This window comes from Apostichopus japonicus, chromosome 19 (assembly GCF_037975245.1).
Source record: "Apostichopus japonicus isolate 1M-3 chromosome 19, ASM3797524v1, whole genome shotgun sequence".
Taxonomy (NCBI): Eukaryota; Metazoa; Echinodermata; class Holothuroidea; order Aspidochirotida; family Stichopodidae; genus Apostichopus; species Apostichopus japonicus.
This window is the reverse complement of record NC_092579.1, coordinates 14,404,580-14,429,083: the sequence shown is the minus strand read 5'-3', so window position 1 is coordinate 14,429,083 and position 24,504 is coordinate 14,404,580. Positions and strand designations below refer to the sequence as shown.

At 36.8% G+C, this 24,504-nt stretch overlaps 1 protein-coding gene across 3 annotated transcripts; it reads left to right on the top strand.

Moving 5' to 3' along the window:
• The first annotated feature begins 11,358 nt into the window (after positions 1–11,358).
• LOC139960115 (uncharacterized) lies at positions 11,359–16,922 on the top strand. Of its 3 annotated transcripts, none has more exons than XM_071958234.1 (2): positions 11,359–12,285; positions 12,667–16,922. In XM_071958234.1, the coding sequence occupies exon 2, from the start codon at positions 13,926–13,928 to the stop codon at positions 15,234–15,236; it is 1,311 nt and encodes a 436-aa protein (XP_071814335.1). In that variant the 5' UTR covers positions 11,359–12,285; positions 12,667–13,925; the 3' UTR covers positions 15,237–16,922. The 3 variants fall into 2 exon arrangements, with proteins under 3 accessions (XP_071814335.1, XP_071814338.1, XP_071814336.1); XM_071958235.1 differs by having other exon boundaries at positions 11,359–12,787; positions 13,226–16,922.
• Positions 16,923–24,504: the final 7,582 nt, after the last annotated feature.

Sequence of the window (24,504 nt, the reverse complement as noted above, 5' to 3'; positions counted from 1 at the left end):
TTATTTCACATCCAATGATTGCTTTCAAGCATTTCCCTCGCCTAGAGTAATGGAAAAGTCTAGCAACGAAGAGATTGAACTGACACCTAATGCGGATGTGGAAAATGGTTTGTATGCCGAAATTGATTTTTAAATACAACAGTGAAATTTGATGGAAAGGGCGCATTTGCTATTCTTTTTTATCGCAGTATCTTATGTTTTGATGTCTAAGTTAACAGTAAAGATTTTTGAGCACATTTGATCTAATGGGAAACTATACATTTATTTTCTACATGTAAATATGGACGATTCCTTTTCGTGGTACTTTCTCGAAATTGAGACAGTTCCACACATTAACTATATATCTTTTGGAGGTTTAATGAACTTGTGACTTTTCATGTTCAACAATTTGACTTTCTCTCGGAAGTTTGAGACACTCAGTGGATTTTTTTTTTACGGATTATGATATATAAGAAACGAAATATTAATTTATTTGATTGCCTGCTACTGTGTTAACTGTCTTTGTGAGGTGTAAAGCTTGTTAGTAGACAGTTACTACCGATCGCAAGTGGGTATATTTAATAGAAATATACATCATTCAACAACCTGAGAACGCGAAGACAGCTTTATTACAACAATAACAGCTTAATAGTAAAAGAAATTGATCGAAAGAGGTTTCAAAGAAGCAAAATTTATACAAAATGAAACGTGTCATATCTTTTCTATTTAATATTACGAATGAAGGCACCAATCATTATACAGGGAAGTGTGTTAATGTAATTGTGGACCTATGTACAGTTACAAAAACAGCTTGCTGCTTTATCATGCTGTATTCCGGCACTTGGTTTACTAATCTGGGTGCTGGCCACTCTTTTAAAGCTGTAATAATTCATATTTCAATCTTTAGAGTTTTATGAACAATATATTCACTGAAGGTGCAGAAAACTTTTTCACAGGAGCATTACGATGATAACTTATAGAGTTAATTAGAGCTACGTAGAACAACTATTGGGGTGATAAAGATCTTGTTTGTAATAAAAAGTCATGTGCAGAATGCTCCAACTTTCCTCACTTTCACTTTCAACGCTTTTGTATACACGTATGGCAAGCTGTTTCATTTTCATTCATGAATTGAAGATATCTTACATGTTTAAAAAAATAATTCTTTTACACTGTTTTTGTTGTTGTCGTGACTTGAAATTTTGAATGTAATATTGAAATATTGCGTGGAAAAACATGAAATTGGTAACTAGAGTTAAGTCCGGATTTCACAAAAATCAGTCATTGCTATTCCTTGATTTTGGGGCGGCAGCCTAGCTCTACCTCATGAAGGGAACATTGGAAAAATAATAAGAGAAATTTTATAATCGTTGTTTGTATAGGAAAGTCCCTTGAAGGAAATCAAGGCAGAGTTGTGAACCAATGGCAGGATCCAGAACATTACACGTGAGGGGTGGGGTAAGGTAGTGAGTCTTGGGAGACCAATCATGGTTTCAAGTAACCCGTGTAAGTGGCGACGAACTATACCAATACAACGACTCAACATTTACCTGTTTATAATACAACGTGAGAATGTGCAGAAAATGAACGCACATATTTTTTTCACTTAGGGAAGGTGGGAAATGACACTGTTAGGTTTCGTCTTGATCCTTAATTGGTTACTCACTCGGTAGTGTAATATCTGAAAACCCACCAAATTCTGAGGGCTTGGAAATAAATTCCATAGATATTGAATATCTTTTCTCACATGCATTATGTACTCGCTTCGAAAACACAAGGAGTATATGAAAACGCTTGAACTTCCGGGGGGCGGGGGGGGGGCGCTCCGTACACCCCCATCTGGGCTTTGAATTGAATTCCATTGACCTTTCTCGTTCTCTCTGTCTTTCTCTCTCACATGTACTTTGTGCTTCAAATTCGCTACGAGAGAACAAAGAATATCCCCACTAGGGCCTCCTTGACCCCCCCTCCCCCACCGGAGCCCCGAGATATACTTTACAGAGAAACTAAGTAAGTGTAATTCCTTAATTTGACAGAATCGCCATTGAAGTGAACAAAATCTATCTAAAGGTGCTTTAGCCTATAAGTGCCCTGCACTCCGGCCAAAATCAATTGACCGCTTTTGGTGGTAAATTTTTCGAAACACTGCAGTTCGGGTCGCAAAAAGCACGGAGCCGGTCTCGAAATCGATCAACTAAATCGGCCTCTTGAAAAACGGTGAATGTATACGACCCTGGTTAGATGACATTAAATATTTGTCAGAAATTTGAAATGCATGTAAAAAGTAAAATTGTCATAAATTAAAAATTGGTACACCGATGAAACGTGAGGTGTGTGTATAGTGTGCACTTGTGTGGGGGAGTGATCAAAATAAATATATCGCCCAAACCTTCAAACACAATTGGCATATCACATACTATCTGTTTACAGTGCATTTATCAATGTGAAATGCCAACGGTCACTTGATCAAAGTTCAAATTGTTCAAAAAAATTTCAAAAGTTGTGTGAAGAAGCGTGTTTCAGTTGTACGTATAGCCATCCTCTGAAATATTACTTTGCATTGATTATATCAAGCCCCTAGGGTGACATGGTCAACGAAGGTCACCAAGTCGAACTTGGCCAAATTTGATCAAGTGCAGATACGACAAATGCACGAAAAATGAAATTGCAATGGCTGAAATTGATTGTCAACTGAAACAAAGTTACTGCATTACTCTGGTAATAAAAGTGTAATTTTGGCTATTGTGCCCATGCAAAACAATGACAAAATATTAATAAGTGTCATACCCATATAGGAAGTAATGACTGTTTGAATGAATTTTTAGTACGAATGTCATAACTTTTGACATTGACTATCACATGTTATGAGGTAAGTAAAATTCAAGGCTCTTGTACTTCAACTCTGTAAGCTAGAGTGATGACTGGTCACATATTCAAATTTTGAGATGAGATCTGCAACTCATTTCATTGCCCATAGTCTTGTTCAAACTGTTTTCTGTCAACATTGAGGTTGTATTTCCTTCTAACTTTACTTTTAATGCTTGGATAACATGTTGACCTTACTTATGATACATACGCTACATTCTATCGGGTTCGTGTTTACGTCATCCAAGATTCGTCAGCCGTTCTATTGAAATCAGAATTCGTTTCGTGGAATGGGTAGGCCTACACCAAAATCAACTTCACGACGCGAGTACAGTCTTGAATGAATATACGCAAAACAGTATAGTGTACAATATGATATATTTCCGTCACTGCACTGTGTAGCATGTTGGGCTCATAATTGACGCACTTAAGGATTTGATCAACGATGTCTATCAAGGAAAAATCCAAATCACTCAACTGTATGTGTTTTTCATATGTGTAGTTCCTCAGAAATGTTATAATCTCAAAATATTTAAGGTTCTGTGCTTATGCACCGTACACTTCAGCAGAATGTGACCACAAAATGTCTGCCGTGTCAAGTTCTTTCATACCCCTAAATTGACACATTCGTCGATAAGCTAACTGTAGTGTAGGCCTTAGTATACATCCATTGACTTTAGATGCTGTTTGCTATGCTCTGAGCATCTAAGCTCAGACAGGTCAGTTCCCAGAGAGTAGGGTTATCATATTGAGGTAATGTTGGTTATTTTTAGGGTGTAAGATTTCCAAATGCCCAAAAAACGTGCAAAACTAGGGGGATCGAGGTTTTAAAAGCTTAAAAAGTGCCACAATTTGGTCAGCAAATAGCTGAAATGGATTCAAACTCATGAAATATCTAATTCTGCTAGACTGCAAAAAGTTTAAGTGGCCTGCTGTGTCGTTGCTAGTAATAATTGAAGGTGCGTCAATTATGAAGCCTTTACTACACAGTTTTAATACATATGTGTTATGTACCCCTGTACGAAACTTTCACTGTGCGATGTTATCGATTAATGCCTGCACAGAAATCTTCGATCAAAGTAGATCATACAATACTAGTGTGCTCAATATGTCTAAACCAATTCCAAACACATCTACGTATATTTACGATAAGCTGCGGGTAATTTTGAACGGGTATATCTTCGTTGCAACGAATGGATGCAGACATTTTGATAACCTCGAAGTGAAGGTTTCCATTGTGATGACGTAACTTCTCCGACCAATCATGAGCCACTATTTACACACAATTGCAAACCTGTTTGGAAAAAAAAAAATTCGCGGGCGGGGGTGGGGGTGGCGGTTCCACCTACTGCCGTTTTTGGTAGGGGATGAACCTTTATGGACCGGCTGTAGGCTGAACGAAAAATTGACGTATTAGGGGTGTCGCTGTGGGTGGTTGCTGAATGCGACTCCCCATGTGGGATGGGGGTAAGGTGGTCCTCCCGACTAAAAAAGAAGTTTGAACGTCAACGTGTGCATTCTGAGGCATGTTCAGACTATAAATTATGTCTATAGTTAGGTCTACATGTAAGACTGTGAAAAGGAAAAGGAAAGGAGAAGGGAAAATCCCCGATTGAACGTATTGTGAAAAGGAAAAGGAAAGGAGAAGGGAAAATTCCCGATTGAACGGATTTCCCTTACCGACTGACAAGGAGATGGGGTCGGAGGGATGGGGAGGGGGTCGATGAGGTGATGGCCACTGCGTGAGTACAAAATTAGTCTGTACACTATTACTCAAGTTGTGCAAGACTGTGTAAAGTGACTAGTTTTGTCACAATAATCGCAAGTTTATTTCTTTCTTTTTTCTGTTTAGAAAATGTTTGGTCATTTCAACCAGTTATCTAAAACAAGGCATGTATATTAGGCAAGGGTTGGGGTGGGGGTTGACGTATTGGTTCAATACCATCTATAGATCGATTTCTGATATCATGCTGAGAGTTTGTACCGGGTAATCAATAGTTCACACTTGGATAACTACTTTCATGGAAGGTGCTTTAATTTCTGCATATAGCTTGCAAGTTTAAACTGTCTGCAACTTCATTCGTCTCTTCCTTAGCCGATCGAAATATTGACTTAACAAGAAAGTCCTTTAAATTATGTGCTTTTTGTAGGTAATAATCGGCTCTTTAGGGAAAAGTTTGGAAAGCAGCGGGTCTCCAGCTATTCTGTTTCAAGAATGCTTTATTTATGTCGGATGTTCGATTTGTGGAGTATATGTCAGTTTAAAAAATAACGGGTGGCTCTTGGGGTCGCCTTTATTCGAAGAATCAATCTATTCTAAAGAATAATTCCGTTCTAAGAGTTTCTCTACGGACTTTTCTTGATTATTGCACAAACGGCCTTAAGGATTTTAATGAAGACTTTTACAGGAGGCATAGCATCTGCATAGTTCCAATAAGTATTGATATGTTTCCGTGGGCGTTGCAGAAGTTCGCTTTTTGTATGCACTGTATTATCTCCCAACCATTCGTTCAGATGTAATCAATTACATGTCACTTTCACAATTATCGAATACGAAACAAGTACTGTAAGTACTGTTGCATTTAATTTAATCTATACTTTTAATAAAGGTTTCATTGTGTGAATCTTAGCAAAATTATTTTATAGTCTTAATTGTATACAACATAATCATAGCAACTGTCAAATAGGCATAAAGGTAATTAAATATTAGTTAATACGAAACGTGGATGTCATATGTACTTTAGCCTGCAGTTGTTAATGTCAATCCCAAGTAAACTAGCGATATATACCACATGCGAAAATATTTGCACTTTGGCAAACTATCAAAATTAAACGTTTCAACTGGTCTTCGACGAGGAATCCATTATCAAATACTGTAAGTAAATTGTCTACATATATATATATAATATATTATTCATATCGCCGTTGTGAATGCTTTTATCAGCTGGTCGAAGTCATCGCGTTACTCTCATCTCGTCTAAAATCACAGCCGTTTAGAAGATAAATCACATGCAAACTTGAAATACGTTTCATCATTCCGTGGTAAAAATGGAAAACTTGTTCATCTATGGAAGTATACATAACTTCTACATGTTCATGTTATTGTGCTTTACTTGCGCTGTAGCCATTACGCCTACCAACGAATATATTGCACTGGAGGGTGAGGATGCAAGACTGGTGTATCATAGTGATGGCTTTGGTAGAATATTTAAAGACACAGGGGAAAACAGTACCATCCTTAATAACGGACACCTGGAAGGGAATCCAAACAAATATGGCTATTCGTCGACAGTTAGTGATTCTGGAAGAAAGCATACACTCATTATAAAGAACATTTCTAGAAACGAAGCTGGAGAATACAGTTTTTTGCAGGAGAAACCGTTCAAAATAATATCTGTGACCGTATTGGTCAACTACAGACCATCAAATCCCATATGCTCGAGTTCCCAGAAGCTCATTTTCTTCAAAGATGAGGTGACAAATGCGACAGCCGTTTTACAGTGCAGCCTTGGTGACATAGGACGACCAAAGTCTACACTTTTCTTCCAAGTTCAAAACAGATCATTAGTGAATTCTAGTGTGATCATATCCGGAAATGGTCTTGAGGCATCCATCTCAATTTTACCCTCTGTGCGTATGAACAACAGCTATATTTCCTGCATTGTTCGTCAGGATATTCAATCATCAAGCACTACATCATTTGAAGATTCTTGTTCATTTCCACCGATCTTGTTTTTGGAAGAGCTTCAAGTTATGATAACACCATCAATGTATGCCATGAATGACTCAGGTAACATTACTTTCACCTGCTCAAGTAACGCAGGACCTCTAGATAATGTAACTTGGAAGATAACACCCGAAGTCCCAAATAGTGTCACGAAGTTTGCTAAGCATGACCAGATAACCTTTCAAGTGAACATCTCCAAAAGGTCCAATAATGCATCGATAGTTTTTGAGTGCTTCGGTAAGGTACGGAATCATTCCGGGAGTGCAAACGCACAGCTAGTCTTGCAACATTCCTCGTCAGAATCAAATTTGGACTCGATGATGTACTCATTGTACGTTGCTTTGCTTGTGATTGTCCTTTTCTGTGTAATCATAGTATATAGTTTTCTTAGACGGACAAGAAAACCACGAATGGACTTGCGAAATGACGAAAGTCCGACAGACTCGAAGAAGAATGATGAAAATGGTAGAAATGTTTCACACATTCCACCAAGAAAATGTGATGACGACAAGACTTCAGTCGTTAATTCTACCCAGCTCTCCCAGAATGTTCATCAGCTTAGATGTGAGGGTGGCAAAGTCATTCAGTCATTCAATGACCATTTTGAAGTGGATCCAGAGCAGATTAGTGAATATGATGCAAACAAATTAGCAAGCTGGCTATCACTACCTTCGACATCAAATATGGTCGAGACATCGGCAAAATCACAAAGATTCGTTACTTTGGACAAGTTCCAATGGTCGAACACTTTGAAAGAATCAGAAAGATTGAGAAAAGAACCGAATGCAATGATATCAAATGAATCATATGAAGAATGGAAAGGCGACAAGACCCATATTGACGATTCTCAGGCACATCCAGTAATATCTGTCCAGCTTACGGAGGAGGTCGATCTACATGAAGATGTTTATAATGATATCCGTGAAGATTATTTCACATCCAATGATTGCTTTCAAGCATTTCCCTCGCCTAGAGTAATGGAAAAGTCTAGCAACGAAGAGATTGAACTGATACCTAATGCGGATGTTGAAAATGGTTTGTATGCCGAAATTGATTTTCTATACAACAGTGAAATTTGATGGAAAGGGCGCATTTGCTATTCATTTTTATCGCGGTATTTATGTTTTGATGCTAACGTTAACAGAAAAGATTTTTGAGCTTATTTGATCTAATGGGAAACTATACATTTATTTTCTACATGTAAATATGGACGATTCCTTTTCGTGGTGTTTTTTCCCCTCAAAATTGCAGCTTTTCATCCAATTTAAGTGATATATATATATATAAAGTAATCACTGACTTTTTACTTCGGAGTTTTATTAACATTGTCTCTTTGTTGACCACACATTAACTATATATCTTTTGGAGGTTTAATGAACTTGTGACTTTTCATATTCAACAATTTGATTTTCTCTCGGAAGTTTGAAACACTAAGTGGAAAAAATTTACGGATTATGATATATAAGAAACGAAATATTAATTTATTTGATTGCCTGTTACTGTGTGACTGTCTTTGTGAGGTGTAAAGCTCGTTAGTAGACAGTTACTACCGATCACAAGTGGGAAATATACATCATTCAACAACCTGAGAACGTGAATACATCTCTATTACAACAATAGCTTAATAGTACAAGAAATTGATCGAAAGAGGTTTCAAAGAAGCAAAATTTATTCAAAATGAAACGTAATGTCATATCTTTTCTATTAAATATTACGAATGAAGGCACCAATCATTATACAAGGAAGTGTGTTAATGTAATTGTGACCTATGTACTTTACAAAAACAGCTTGCTGCTTTATCATGCTGTATTCCGGCACTTGGTTTACTAATCTGGGTGCTGGCCACTTTTTTAAAGCTGTAATAATTCATATTTCAATCTTTATAGTTTTATGAACAATATATTCACTGAAGGTGCAGAAAACTTTTTCACAGGAGCATTACGATGATAACTTAGAGTTAATTAGAGCTAGCTAGAACAACTGTTGATAAAGATCTTGTTTGTAATGAAAAGTCATGTGCAGAATGCTCCAACCTTCCTCACTTTCACTTTCAACGTTTTTGTATACACGTATGGCAAGCTGTTTCATTTTCATTGATGATTTTAAGATATCTTACATGTTTAAAAAATCAAATTCTTTCACACTGTTTTTGTTGTTGTTGTCGTGACTTGAAATTTTGAATGTAATATTGAAATTTTGCGTGGAAAACATGAAATTGGTAACTAGAGTTAAGTCCGGATTTCACAAAAATCAGTCATTGCTATTCTTTCATTTTTGGGCGGCAGCCTAGCTCTACCTCATGAAGTGAACACTTGAAAAAAATTAAAAGAAATTTTATAATGATTGTTTGTATAGGAAATTCCCTTGAAGGAAATTAAGTCAGAGTTGTGAACCAATGGCATGATCAAGAACATTACACGTGTGGGATGGGGTTATTAAGGTAGTGAGTCTTGGGAGACCAATCATGGTTTCAAGTAACCTGTGTAAGTGGCGACGAACTATACCCATACAACGACTCAACATTTACCTGTTTATAATACAACGTAAGATTGTGTAGAAACTGAACGCACATATTTTTTCATTTAGCGAAGGTGGAAATTGACACGGTTATGTTTCGTCTTGATCCTTAATTGGTTACTCACTCGGTTTCTGGAGTTTTCCAATTTCAAGGGCAAACAGTTAAAGTAACTTATACATTTAAGGTTACATTATTTTCATCCCCCCCAAACCCCGCCCTCCTTCCCCTTATCATCATTTGGGTGTTTCATGATATATAGGGAGAGGCTGGCATTTGCAATTTTGAATTATATATTAACCGAATTACGCCTGAATTTACCTCTCGTTTGCTTTGTCAGATATTGAATGCAATATATTGTTTAATTGCCTATTCATTTAATAAAGTTTCAATCATATTTACAAATATTTCCGCTCTAAACTTACATTCGTTGACAATACTGTAAATTTTTGCTTACCCGTGTAATAGCTCAATGGCAAACCCACAGCTATTGTGTCTTGCTCTCAAGATTAAAACTGCTGTCGAATACAGTTTATAAATCTGTAGCAAGTAAATTAGTTCATGACTTAATTTGTTTGGCCATCTGGTATCGCCGGTATTTAAAAGTTGTACATAAAGTATTGTTGAATTGAAGTAACGCGAACATGTTGTAACATTTCAACGGAACATTAACGTTTCCCTGTTGTTATCCTCACTTCTAGCTATAATGTGACACTTATATGTTTCGCTTAATCATATGCACACATCCTGTTGTTGAACACGTTATTGTTATCACTCTACTCAGTTTCGTTTTTATATTACCCCTCCCTGTGTAAATTCTTCAAAAGGCTATCGAGTTGTCTATCGTGGCTGAACATTTAAATTAAAGCAATCACGTTATTGGAAATTTGCAGAATAAAATGATTTAGATTGATTTGAAAAATGCCAAATTCTTTAATACGAGAAAGGGGCCTGTCAGGATTGCACATTTATCGTGTTGAATTACTAAAGGTGTGATACACGGTAGGGAAATATCTAAGTATTTTCCAATACGGTATTTGGGCTTGAAGGATGCTGAATTGTTCATGAATCGAGAGCTGCAATCACGTCATCCACAATGTACTACTTGTACAGATTGATGTGTGAGCAAAGTTTGCGTTGCCTGTGAAATTTAATACGTTAAATATGTAAAACTGTTTCCTGCTCCAAAAATAAATTGCTGTTGTTACAAGTTATATCTCAAAACCATTTGTTAAATCTTTTTTTCTACCCGCGATATTTCTGAAGCTATCCGACTTCAATTGCCTGATTTATGAGTAATGTACCCGTTTCACGAAATTTGCACTTAGGCCTATATACAACAATTACATGATCGTTGAAGAAACTTATTTCATTTCATCAACTGAAAGTGACGCGGTTCAACATTTTATTTTCAAAGTGTCCTTGGCAACTTGATGAGATTTTATGCAATTTGCCGAGTGTACATTGGAAATTATTAACCCATGTACGACTTCGATTATAAGCATTTTTTAGAGGAATTTCAGCATTGGCTGAATGATGGAGCTCTCGCGAACCCACGTTGCCTAAATTGATCCTCGAGATTCTCTCGCGGATTAACTTGGTTCGCGAGATCTCGAATAAAATGAGTTGGTTATTGCCCCTTAGATGATCGGAGGTCTGTCGAAAATTAAGTGTTGTGATGCCAGACGTGTATTAATAACGCAGAAAGACAAAACCGGTTTCAGAGCCGGGACAAGAACTGGTACAATAGTACAATATACTGACGGGGACGTTCTGCACTAGTGTAAAAAGTTTCACTTAAATGAGTTTATAACATTAAACACCCCATTGTAATTCTACACTTTCTGCCACACCGGAAATGTTCTCTATGGCTAAGTTTACTTCAAGTACGGTGACCACCTAATGAACAGGTTTGAGTAATATTAGATTTATTCTATCACTTATCGAAATATAACGGTCCAATGCAGCTACATGCGAGGCGATCTTCTTAAAGCCAGCCAAGACCATGGAGCCACCACTCCCCAATGCTCCATTGCTGTTCGCAGTAAATGTTCCTTGAGCTTAACCGATGCATTCAACGACAACCGTAATGATTACATTTGATATTGCTTATGTTGACCATTAAATATAAAATGGTAACTTGAAGCTTTTTGGAATGAAAACAACTAAACGGCGATCCTTGCGATTTACTAAACAGGTGATATCTGACATGTGCAACAAACAGAAAGTCTTTGTTTTTCTTTTCTTTTTCTGAACTAACCTATCACTCTACATGGTTGAACGCCACTTCAATCGTTAAAAGGTAATAGAGATCCATTACGATCATATTATGGGGAGTTATGAACCAAACAGAGTTCTTATCTAGTTAGTTGAATGCTTAAGCTGTATCAGTAACTGTCTTTTTTGAAGGTTGCATGCCAGTGGTTCTCATAAGTCTCATCTTACGGATTGATAATTCTTTTTGCATGATTGGGGCACGGCAGAATGAATTGAAACAAGGAAGTGTGTCTGTTTTTCATGTCGGACTCCATAGTCTCATTTTATCAGTTACTTTATCTTAGTTGTGGTGAGCTATTACCAGTGCACTAGCAAAAATTATACAAAAAACTGTTAAACATTTTGTCATAGTGTTTAACAATTGAGGATCTTTACCTTCTCTCTACCATCAGCGAAAGATCTGTATTACGTGAAGAAATCATACATTTCGGAAATTAATGCTCAATTTATTTTTTAAAGTTTGTTCATTCCAAAAGGAAATCTCTCTCAAATAATGAACGGATTACGTATTCAGAGACCTTACTAAACTCTCGATAGGGTCTTATCAAATGCAAGGGATTAAGCGATTATTAAATCCACCTTTAAGCGCAAAGGTTTCAAAGTCAACAGTGGAAGCGAATCTAAAGGAATAGGATACAATTGAAATAAGTGTCAATAATAATATAGGAAAGACATGGAAAACTTGTTTGCTTTTAGAAGAATACAAAAAATGTATTGCTCTATGTCCATGTTGTTGTTCTTTCAATACGCTACAGCCACGACAGCTATCAACGAATACATTGTCATGGAAGGTGATGATGTTAAACTAGTGTATAAGAGTAATGGCTCTGTTGGGATATATCGCGTCGAAGACAGCAATCACATCATCGTAATAAACTGGAAACTGGAAGGGAATCCGATGAAATATGATGACAGGTTCACAGTAAGTCAATCTGGGTGGAATCATACATTAGTTATAAAGAACATTTCTAGAAATGAAGCTGGTGAATACAACATTTTACAACTGACACCGTTTGACCTGCAATCTTTCACCATAGTGGTCAACTACATACCCTCAAAACCCGTCTGTTCAAGTTCCCAGAAACTCTCTTTCTTTACAGATGATGTGATCAACAACATAGTTGTCTTATGGTGTAACATATCAGACGTTGGACGACAAGAGCCTAATTTTTTCATCCACTTTTCTAACAAATTTACAATGAATACTACTTTTTCGAAATCTGAAAATATTTTCGAGAAAATGATTTCATTTGTGCCCCCTGAACATTTCAATAATACGAAAATTTCATGCATTGTTCGTCAGGAAGTTTCCTCATCAATGAACATAACACTTTTTGAAGAGTTTTGTTCATTTCCACCAAGTGCTTACATGGAAGAGCTTCAAGTAATGATATCACCATCAGTGAATACCATGACTGACCCAGGTAACATTACTTTCACCTGCTCAAGAAACGCAGGACCTCTAAATAATGTAACTTGGAAAATTACTTTGGAGTTTCCAAAAAGCAGTATTTCGTTGCTAGTTAACTGCGATCGCTTGAATTTCCGTCTGTATACTCCCATACATATCGATAATACAGCGATTTATGTTGAGTGCCTCGGCGTGATAAGAAGTCAGTCCGCGGATGCAAAAGCAGTTCTGTTCCTGCAAGCTTCCATTTTAGGATCACAGATGGACTTGATATCATACTTTTATTTCGCATTCTTCTTTGCCTTTGTTGTCGTTGTCCTTTGTTTAATGATTTATTGTTGTTACGAGACAAAGAAATCATTAATAAACTCACAGAATCAATATACACTGAATGTGTCGGGAAATGAACACCAACCTAACGAAGATAATTTACAAATTTATGATATTCCAGGACAATATCAACGGATCAAAGACAAGGCAAAAGAAGACCAAGAACACATAGAGATTCCAGGGGATTTACAATTCATCTACGACAAAGAATGCTACCTCGTTCCAAGTCAGAAGGATGCAGCAGATGCTCAGTATGCTGTAATGAATTAAAACTAATGACAGTAACATCTGAGAGTTTCTCTACGGACTTCACATGTGATCAATAACATTTCACTTTCACAATTATAATTGGCATTTAATTGTAATACTAAATTTTAGTAAAGGCTTCATTTGGTGAACTTTGCAAACTGATTGTATATTCTTAATTGTATACAAACATAATCATGACAATTTTCTAATAGTCATAAAGGTAATTAACATATTAGTTAATACGAACGTCGATGTCATATGTACTTAGGCCTGTAGTTGTTAATGTCTGTCCCACTAATAAACTAGCGATATGTTCCATATGAGAAAATAATTGCGCTTTGGAAAACTATAAAAATTAAACGTTTCAACTGTTCTTCGAAGAGGAATCCATTATCAAATACTGTAAGTAAATTGTCTACATATATATAATATATATTATTCATATCTCCGTTGTGAATGCTTTTATCAGCTGGCAAGACATCGCGTTACTATCATCTCGTCTAAAATCACAGCGGTTTAGAAGATAAATCACATGCAAACTTGAAATACCTTTCATCATTCCGTGGTAAAAAATGGAAAACTTGTTCATCTATGGAAGTATACATAACTTCTACATGTTCGTGTTATTGTGCTTTACTTGCGCTGTAGCCATTACGCCTACCAACGAATATATTGCACTGGAGGGTGAGGATGTAAGACTGGTGTATCATAGTGATGGCTTTGGTATAATATTTAAAGACACAGGGGAAAACAGTACCATCATAAATAACGGACACCTGGAAGGGAATCCAAACAAATATGGCTATTCGTCGACAGTTAGTGATTCTGGAAGAAATCATACACTCATTGTAAAGAACATTTCTAGAAACGAAGCTGGCGAATACAGGTTTATGCAGGAGAAACCGTTCAAATTAATATCTATGACCGTATTGGTCAACTACAGACCGTCAGATCCCATCTGCTCGAGTTCCCAGAAGCTCATCTTCTTTAAAGATGATGTGACAAATGCGACAGCCGTTTTACAGTGCAGCCTTGGTGACATAGGACGACCAAAGTCTACACTTTTCTTCCAATTTCAAAACAGATCATTAGTGAGTTCTAGTGTGATCATATCCGGAAATGGTCTTGAGGCATCCATCTCAATGTTACCCTCTGTGCGTATGAACAACAGCTTTATTTCCTGCATTGTTCGTCAGGATATTCCATCATCAATGAGCATTACATCATTTGAAGATTGTTGTTCATTTCCACCGATCTTGTTTTTGGAAGAGCTTCAAGTAATGATATCACCATCAATGTATACCATGAATGACTCAGGTAGCATTACTTTCACCTGCTCAAGTAACGCAGGACCTCTAGATAATGTAACTTGGAAAATTACATCGGAGGTTCCAAAAAACAGTTTTTCGTTGCTAGTTAACTACGATCGCTTGAATTTCCGTCTGTATACACCCATATTTATCAATAATATAACGATTTATTTTGAGTGCCTCGGCCTCATAAGAAATCAGTCCGCGGATGCAAAAGCAGTTCTGTTTCTGCAAGCTTCCATTTCAGGATCACAGATGGACTTGGTATCATACTTATATTTCGCATTCTTCTTTGCTTTTGTTGTCGTTGTCCTTTGTTTAATGATTTATTGTTGTTACGAGACAAAGAAATCATTAATAAACTCACAAAATCAATACGAACTGAATGTGTCGGGAAATGAGCACCAACCTAACGAATCTCCAGAACATTATCAACAGGTCACATACAAGGAAAAAGAGGACGAAGAACACGTAGAGATTCCAGGGGATTTACAATTCATCTACGACAAAGAATGCTACCTCGTTCCAAGTCAGAAGGATACAACAGATGCTCAGTATGCTGTGAAGAATTAAAACTAATGACAGCCACATCTGAAATTATTAAACCGGTTGGATTTTACATTCGTTGACAATACTGTATAGTTTTGCTTACCACTAATTAGCTCCATGGCAAACCCGAAGCTATTGTGTCGTACTCTAATGTGTAATGATGGAGATTCTAGTATGACTGCATTAATATTGTGTTGAGTAGTTGTCACATATTTCTATGAACCGTTCAAATGTAACATGCAATATTTGCAAGATTGAGAGTAAACACATCTTCCTCTTACAGTTCAGGTATTTCCGCAAGGGTCTTGAATCGGGCAAGAGGTAGGGGCAATGGAACAGCGTCCAACTACTCATGATAGTTACAAACTGCTGTCGAATACAGTTGATAATTCTGTAGCAAGTAAATTAGTTCGTGACTTAAATTTTTTACCATCTGGTATTGCCGGTAATTAAAAATTGTACAAAATATTGATGAATTGAAGTAAACGAACATGTTAACATTTCAACGGAACACTAACGTTTTGCTTTTGTGATCCGCACTTTTAAGTAAATGTGACACTGCATAAATTATATATCACAACGTATGACATACTTAAGCCCTGTGAAGTTTCATTTCTAACCTTATACCGTTGTTACATTTTACTATAATTCCACTACCAAGTTACCTAATCTACCGGGTTGTTCTTTATTAACTTCGAATGATGAATAGATCGATTTCTGTCAAATTTACCTAAAAGAACCTTCTTTGAGTCGAAGTGCAATAGGCTGATATCAAATTGCAGTATAATAATTTTTCATGATAATATGTGGATAGCAATTCTGAAATTTTGAAACAAATGGCACCGGCCAATGTCACTGATCGTTTTGTCGTAAACATGCTGATATTGACCTTTAATATATTAATTTTCGATTTCTGTTATATAAACTGATACTGAAGCATTACATATTGTATTTAATATTGGCTGATGATATAAACTTAACATGGCCAGTTGTCCTTACATACGGATATCCTTTCCTGGCATTGTGAAACCGTGCTAAACTGTCATCCATCAGTCGGATTCAACTTCGGTTATCGTATGATAACGTCGAAACGCATCGAAACACGAACCATGGACATCTGTTTTAAATAGGAAACTAGTCGTTCTATTTTCATGTAGATCCGGAACAGATCCAAGTCTCCCACGATGAACTACCGCTCAAGCTAGCATGAGAACTACTCAAGATTGCCACTATCACCTGAAGTTGGCAAAGTATCACGAGATTGTCACATTACAGTGTCAAATCACATGAGTTATCTGTCTATTCTAATCTGTTTTATATCTAGGAAACTAGTCGTTCTATTTTCCTGTAGATCCGGAACAGATCCAAGTCTCCCACGATGAACTACCGCTCAAGCTAGCATGAGCACTACTCAGGATTGCCACTATCACCTGAAGTTGGCAAAGTATCACGAGATTGTCACATTACAGTGTCAAATCACATGAGTTAACTGTCTATTCTAGCTTTTGCAAATAGTTTTGAAAGATATTTTCGCAGATAGTTTGCTTCCAGGTATCTACGTAGACTACGATACGTAGATCACGGTTGTCTTGATCAAAGGACGGAAATTTAGATAAAGTTAATATTTTCGAGAATTTATGTTTCATATGATCTTTACCTGTTGCTCTGAATACTCTGCATATAATAATGTGTAGTTTTAATATATGTTAAGGTAGGAAGTTAAACAATTAAAATGATAACTTTGATTGACATCAGCTGTAATCTCTGGAGTTTCCAATCTCCGCTCCTAGTAGTCAGGGTCGTGTCCACCCTTGGGTCAAATGATCTGTTCCAGGGGCCATAATGATGGGTCGCAAGCAAATAGATGGAAGAAAACAACGTGATCAATAGAATATTAACATACAGGCTAGGACCTGTCAGATATACACCAACTGTGAAATATGTTGATCAATCTGGATTCCACTATAAAGTACAAAGTTGTATACATTAGTGTATAATGTTCCTTACCAGACATACACAACTATTTCTACGGTCTGCAACACAATACTATACTATCAACATTTAGCGTTATTCAATATTAACTCAGGCCCCAATTTCGTTCAACGAATCTCAGAGGGGCTTACAGCTGAACAATTACGGACTTTTATTCAGAAACTGTTTTGTCAGGCAAAAGATAAAATATTGGGTTCATGCAAGTCAGTAATACAAAAACATATTGAAGTAAATCGGGAGTTCGTAATCCAAAACTTGAGAAACTAAGGAGAGGTACATAACAAAACATGCACTCCAGGTAAGCAGAAAACAAAACCTTAGCTAACTTTCAGTGATTAAAGGCATTAAAAACTCGCCCCAAACAGCGTGCCGCCATCTTTAAAAAGTTTACTTTCCGTTGCCTGCAAGTGAAGTTTTTCTCTTGTCGCTACAAAATGCAGACAGTAATGAAACGTGATACCTTGTTATATTTAGCTGGAACTTAGATGTCAATAACTGTATCGTGTGTACACTGTGATCTGGGTATAGACCGCAGCTGTATGTACTGACTGTACACTAGTGCCTAATTACCGACGGTAGCAAGCTGTGTGTGTATTTTCTGGGATCGATGGTGGTGTCTAACACTTCTGCTACACCTCATTCGAAACTAGGTCAGATTACCGGCATTAGACGTTTCTTTTTGCGCGAGTCTTCACACCCTTTAAGTCTTGAAGCGCTCTTACACGATTTGTATATGGGAGCCCATCGTTCAAAAATTACGCTCTTTTACACATTAAAACAACGTTTCCAGTTTTCGGAGTTGAATATGAATTTTGTGCACAATGAATACGGAAGACGCCACAACGAAGTTGTAAAAGTTCCTTCCACCGTTAATAGCCAATCAAATTATCGGACAATTTTGTCAGATATTTGTAGCATAAAATTGTTCGCCGCTTGTTTTTGAACCCCGTGCAGAAGGGACGTTGCTAGGGAGACGTGATTAGAGGGGTGTACAATCATAGTATTTCAACTGGAATCATATTTTCCAACTGGGTGGATTCGTAAGGAGAGGTGCCGTACCGCAAGTTCGAAATTTTCAGCAGCATACACGAGTGGGTTGTCAACTCGTTGTACTTTTAACTATGCTATACCGGGTACTTATGGTTATATGCTAAGGTGCTAAATCGAACGCCAATTGGCCGTATCCAGACAATTTTAAAGTCAGTTTGTTGTATTTTGTTTAACTTTATGATGAGTTTAACAAGGAGGTAGAAACAAGATTTCACTATGACGGAATATCTAAGTACGGTAGCAGCATATCGGGGTGCATGGTGGCGAGCGTTATATTCCACGAATCCCCCCCCCACCCTCCTTTTCCCCAGTCGAATCTTGAAAAATCAAAACAAACTTTCACCACCGTCGGACCCCCAAAATTGTGGTCGCAAAAAGGACCTCCTTAGAAATTTGAACCACCCCCCTCTCAAACAGAAAAGAAACCATACATGTTGAACTCCAACTCTTAAGGACTATCCCAAGTCTTTCTTCCTCTTATTTCAGATGCAGTTGTTGTGTAATGATAGGCCTATCTGAAAATGCCTCAACTTATAGACTAGAGGCTTTTCAGTTGGCTCATAACCCCCATCATGTGCACGTGCCAGTGATGCTCACATAACAACGCGTTTCAAAATAATACCTCTTTTTGACTCGTCCGTTCGTCCGTTAATGTGTTTTGCACAAGAAATCGCAAATATGGTATAGTTTAGTATATTCGTTCGTTAAATATATGACTGTTTCCTTTATAAACAGTTATATTTTAGAGGTATTTCTGCATAGGCTGTATGATGGAGCTCTCGCGAACCCACGTTGCCTAAATTGATCCTCGAGATTCTCTCGGATTAACTTGGTTCGCAAGATCTCAAATAAAATGAGTTGGCTATTGCCCCTTAGCTGATCGGACGTTTGCCGAAAATTAAGTGTTGGGATGCCAAACGTGTATTAATAACACAAAATAGATAAGACCGATTATCAGATCCGGGCTAAGAACCAGTACGATATTTTAATATACTGATGGCAGGGGAAATTCTACAAGAGTGTAAAAAAGTTTCACTTAAATCAGTTTTTAACACTTTCCGGATTAATCACCCAAGTGTAATTCTCTACTGTCTTTCACACCCGGAAATAATTCTATGGCTAAGTGTACTTCAAATGGGGTGACCACCTACTTAACAGGTTTCAGTTATATTAGATTAATTCTATCACTTATTGAAATATAACCGTCCATTGCTGCTACCTGTGATGCGATCTTTTTGAGCCAGGCAAGGCTATGGAGCCACCATTGCCCCAATGTTTCATTGATGTTCGCAGCAAATGTTCCTACGCCCTAGCCGATGCTTTAAACGTATAAGGATTCGATTGAATTATTTTGTGTTGACCGTCAAATATAAAATGGTAACTTACTGCTCTTTGGCATGAGAACTACCTAATGGCGATATACATGTGATATACTAAGCGGGTGATATCTGACCTGTGAACCAAACAAAAAGCCCTTGTTTATCTTTCTGAACTGATCAGTAACTTTCGTTATGAGGTTGCACTCAATGGTTCTTCGGATATTAATGATATTAATTGAAACAAGGAAGTGTGTCTGTTTTTCATCTGTTATATTTTCTTGTTATAAGTAACTTTATCTAAGTTGTGGCGATCTGTTACCAGTGCACTAACAAAAAGGATACAAAATTATACAAAAAAAATGTTAGAAACTTGTCAAAGTCAACAGGTGGAAGCAAATCTTACGGATCGATCATTCTTTTTGCATGATTGGGGCACTGCACAGTGAATTGAAACAAAGAAGTGTGTCGGTTTTACATCTGTCTATATTTTCTTGTTATCAGTCACTTTATCTAAGTTGTGGTGGGCTGTTACCAGTGTAATAACCAAAGGGATACAAAATTATTAAAAACAACTGTTACACATTTTGTCATATTGTTTAACAACTGAGGATCTTCTACCTTGAAGTCTCTCTACCATCAGTGCAAGATCTGTTTTCCGTGAAGAAATCATTCATTAGGAAGAATAAATTTATCTTCTAAAGTCTGTTCTTTCTAAAAGGAAATCTCTTGCAAATAATGAACGGATTACGTATACAGATACCTTACTAAACTCTTGATATGGTTCTATCAACTGAAAGGGATTGTGCGATTACATCCGATTAAGTTCACCTCTGAGCGCAAAAGTGTCAAAGTCAACAGTGGAAGCGAATATAAAGGAATTAGATACAATTGAATAAAACACTACAATAATAATATATAGCAAAGACATGGAAAACTAGTTTAGTTTTAGAAGTATAAAAAAATGCTTTTCTCTGTCAATCTTGTTGTTCTTTCAAAACGCTACAACCACGACTGCTATCAACGAATACATTGTCATGGAAGGTGATGATGTGAATCTGGTGTATAAGAGTAATGGCTCCGATGAAATATGATTACTGGTTTACAGTCAGTCAATCTGGGTGGAATCATACACTAGTTATAAAGAACATTTCTAGAAATGAAGCTGGTGAATACAGCTTTGTAAAACTGACACCGTTTGACCTGCAATCTTTCACCGTAGTGGTCAATTACATACCCTCAAAACCCGTCTGTTCAAGTTCACAGAAACTCTCTTTCTTTCCAGATGTTGTAATCAATAACACAGTTGTCTTACGGTGTAATATTTACGACGTTGGACGACAAGAGCCTAATTTTTTAACCACTTTTCTAACAATTTTTCAGTGAACTCTACTTTTTCGAAATCTGAAAATATTCTCGAGAAATCGATTTCATTTGTACCCTCTGAACATTTTAATAATACGAACATTTCATGCATTGTTCGTCAGGAAGTTTCGTCATCAATGAACCTGTCACCCTTTGAAGATTTTTGTTCATTTCCACCAATTTTGTTTTTGGAATAGCTTCAAGTAATGATATCACCATCAATGTATACCATGATTGACTCAGGTAACATTACTTTCACCTGCTCAAGTAACGCAGGACCTCTAGATAATGTAACTTGGAAAATTACATCGGAGGTTCCAAAAAGCAGTATTTCGTTGCTAGTTAACTACGATCGCTTGAATTTCCGTCTGTATACTCCCATACTTATCAATAATATAACGATTTATTTTGAGTGCCTCGGCCTCATAAGAAATCAGTCCGCGGATGCAAAAGCAGTTCTGTTTCTGCAAGCTTCCATTTCAGGATCACAGATGGACTTGGTATCATACTTATATTTCGCATTCTTCTTTGCTTTTGTTGTCGTTGTCCTTTGTTTAATGATTTATTGTTGTTACGAGACAAAGAAATCATTAATAAACTCACAAAATCAATACGAACTGAATGTGTCGGGAAATGAACACCAACCTGACGAATCTCCAGAACATTATCAACAGATCACATACAAGGAAAAAGAGGACGAAGAACACATAGAGATTCCAGGGGATTTATAATTCATCTACGACAATGAATGCTACCTCGTTCCAAGTCAGAAGGATGCAACAGATACTCAGTATGTTGTGATGAATTAAAACCAATGACAGCCACATCTGAAATGATTAAACCGGTTGGATTTTACATTCGTTGACAATACTGTAAAGTTTTGCTTACCACTAATTAGCTACATGGCAAACCCAAAGCTATTGTGTCGTACTCTCAAGTTTAATGATGCAGAATCTAGTATGACTGCATTAATTTTGTGTTAAGTAGTTGTCACAGTTTTGGAGGAACCGTTCAAATTGAACATGCAATATTTGCAAGATTGTGGGTAAAAGTATCTTCCTCTTACAGTTCTGGTACTTCCTCAGGGGTCTTGAATCGTGCAGAAGTAGGGGCAATGGAACAGCGTCCAACGGCTCATGAGAGTTACAAACTGCTGTCGAATACAGTTTATAAATCTGTAGCAAGTAAATTAGTTCGTGACTTAAAGTTGTCGCCATCTGGTATTGCCGGTAATTAAAAATTGTACATAGTATTGGTGAGTTGAAGTAAACGAACATGTTAACATTTCATCTAATGGGAAACTATACATTTATTTTCTACATGTAAATATGGTCGATTCCTTTTCGTGGAACTTCTCTCGAAATTGCGACTTTTTTTCCAATTTAAGTGATATATATAGTAATCACTGACTTTTTACTTTGGAATTTTATTAACAATGTGTTGAAGACAGTTCCACACATTAAATACATATCTTTTGTAGGTCCAATGAACTTGTGACTTTTCATGTTCAATAATTTGACTTTCTATTGGAAGTTGGAGACACTAAGTGGAAAAAATTTACGGATTATGATATATAAAAACGAAGTATTAATGATTTGATTGCCTGTTACTGTGTTAACTGTCTTTGTGAAGTGTAAAGCCGAGTTACTACCGATCACAAGTGGGTATATTTAATAGAAATATACATCATTCAACAACCTGAGGACGCGAAGACAGCTTTATTACAACAATAACAGCTTAATAGTTGTAAAAGAAATTGATCGAAAGAGGTGTCAAAGAAGCAAAATTTATACAAAATGAAACGTAATGTCATATCTTTTCTATTAAATATTACGAATGAAGGCACCAATCATTACACAGGGAAGTGTGTTAATGTAATTGTGGACCTATGTACCTTACAAAAACAGCTTGCTGCCTTATCATGATGTATTCCGGCACTTGGTTTACTAATCTGCGTATTGGCCACTTTTTTAATGCTGTAATAATTCATATTCCAATCTTTAGAGTTTTATTAACAATACATTTAGTGAAGGTGCAGAAAGTTTTTCACAGGAGGATGACGAAAGTAACTTAGAGTTAATTAGAGTTAGATATAATAACTATTGGGGTGAAAAAGATCTTGTTCGTAATGAAAAGTCATGTGCCCAGAATGCTCCAACCTTCCACGCTTTCACTTTCAACGCTTTTGTATGCACGTATGGCAAGCTGTTTCACTTCATTCATGAATTGAAGATATCTTACATGTTTTTAAAAAAAATCTTTTACATTGTTTTTGTTGTTGTTGTCTTGACTTGAAATTTTGAATGTAATATTGAAATATTGCGTGGAAAACATGAAATTGGTAACTAGAGTTAAGTCCGGATTTCACAAAAAGCAGTCATTGCTATTCCTTCATTTTTGGGCGTGAGCTTAGCTCTACCTCATGAAGGGAACACTGGAAAAATAATAAGAGAAATTTTATAATCGTTGTTTGTATAGGAAAGTCCCTTGAAGGAAATCAAGTCAGAGTTGTGAGCCAATGGCAGGATCCAGATCATTACACGTGAGGGTGGGGGTAAGGTAGTGAGTCTTGGGAGACCAATCATGGTTTCAAGTAACCGGTGTAAGTGGCAACGAACTATACCAATACAACGACTCAACATTAACCTGTTTATAATACAACGTGAGAATGTGTACAAAATGAACGCACATACTTTTTCACTTAGGGAAGGTGGGAAATGACACTGTTAAGTTTCATCTTGCTCCTTAATTGGTTACTCACTTGGTAGTGTAGGTTTCTGGAGTTTATCCAATTTCAAGGGCAAAATGAAAAGTAAATTACATTTAAATCCTCCTTCACCCTATCATCATTTGGGTGTTTCATGATATATAGGAAGAGGCTGGCATTTGCAATCTTTAATTATATACTAACCGAATTATCGCTCTACGCCTGAATTTACCTCCCGTTTGTTTATCAGAAATTGAATGCAATATATTGTGTAGTTGCCATTCTTTTAATATAATTTCAATCATATTTACAAGTTTTTCGACTTTAAACTGAACAATGCATCAGAAATTGAGAAATAAAAGATCTGTACATTTCACTTTTAATTTACATTTGATTTTGATTGACTTTGATTTTGATGTATAACTTTGAGCAGTTGCAAAGTTCAAGCCAATAACAAGTCCTATACCAAGTTGTACCTTGCCTTGAAGCTTCCACTAGCTAGACCGATATATACGGCTGTCTCTTGACAAGTAGTGACTTTTGCTTTGTAGATTATATCGCTGGCGAGACATTCCCCGGACAGGGGACAGTCGCTCTTTTTTTTCTGCAGTTGCAAGTTTTTTCCCTGGTCTTCGGGTTTGCTTACGATATGATCTTGTTATTGCGGCTGCTATTATTTTTGCAGCATACTCCATACAGCTGTAGCAAATTTTGATGCACGTTGTTCTTGTCAAATATCTTGCGCAAGGCATGATCACAAGGGAAATGCTTGTCTACGAGTTTCAGAAACTGCGCACCCACATTGGTTTTAATGTTTCTGCTATATGGCGTACCATATGATTTTTTCTAGCTCCGTTCTTTG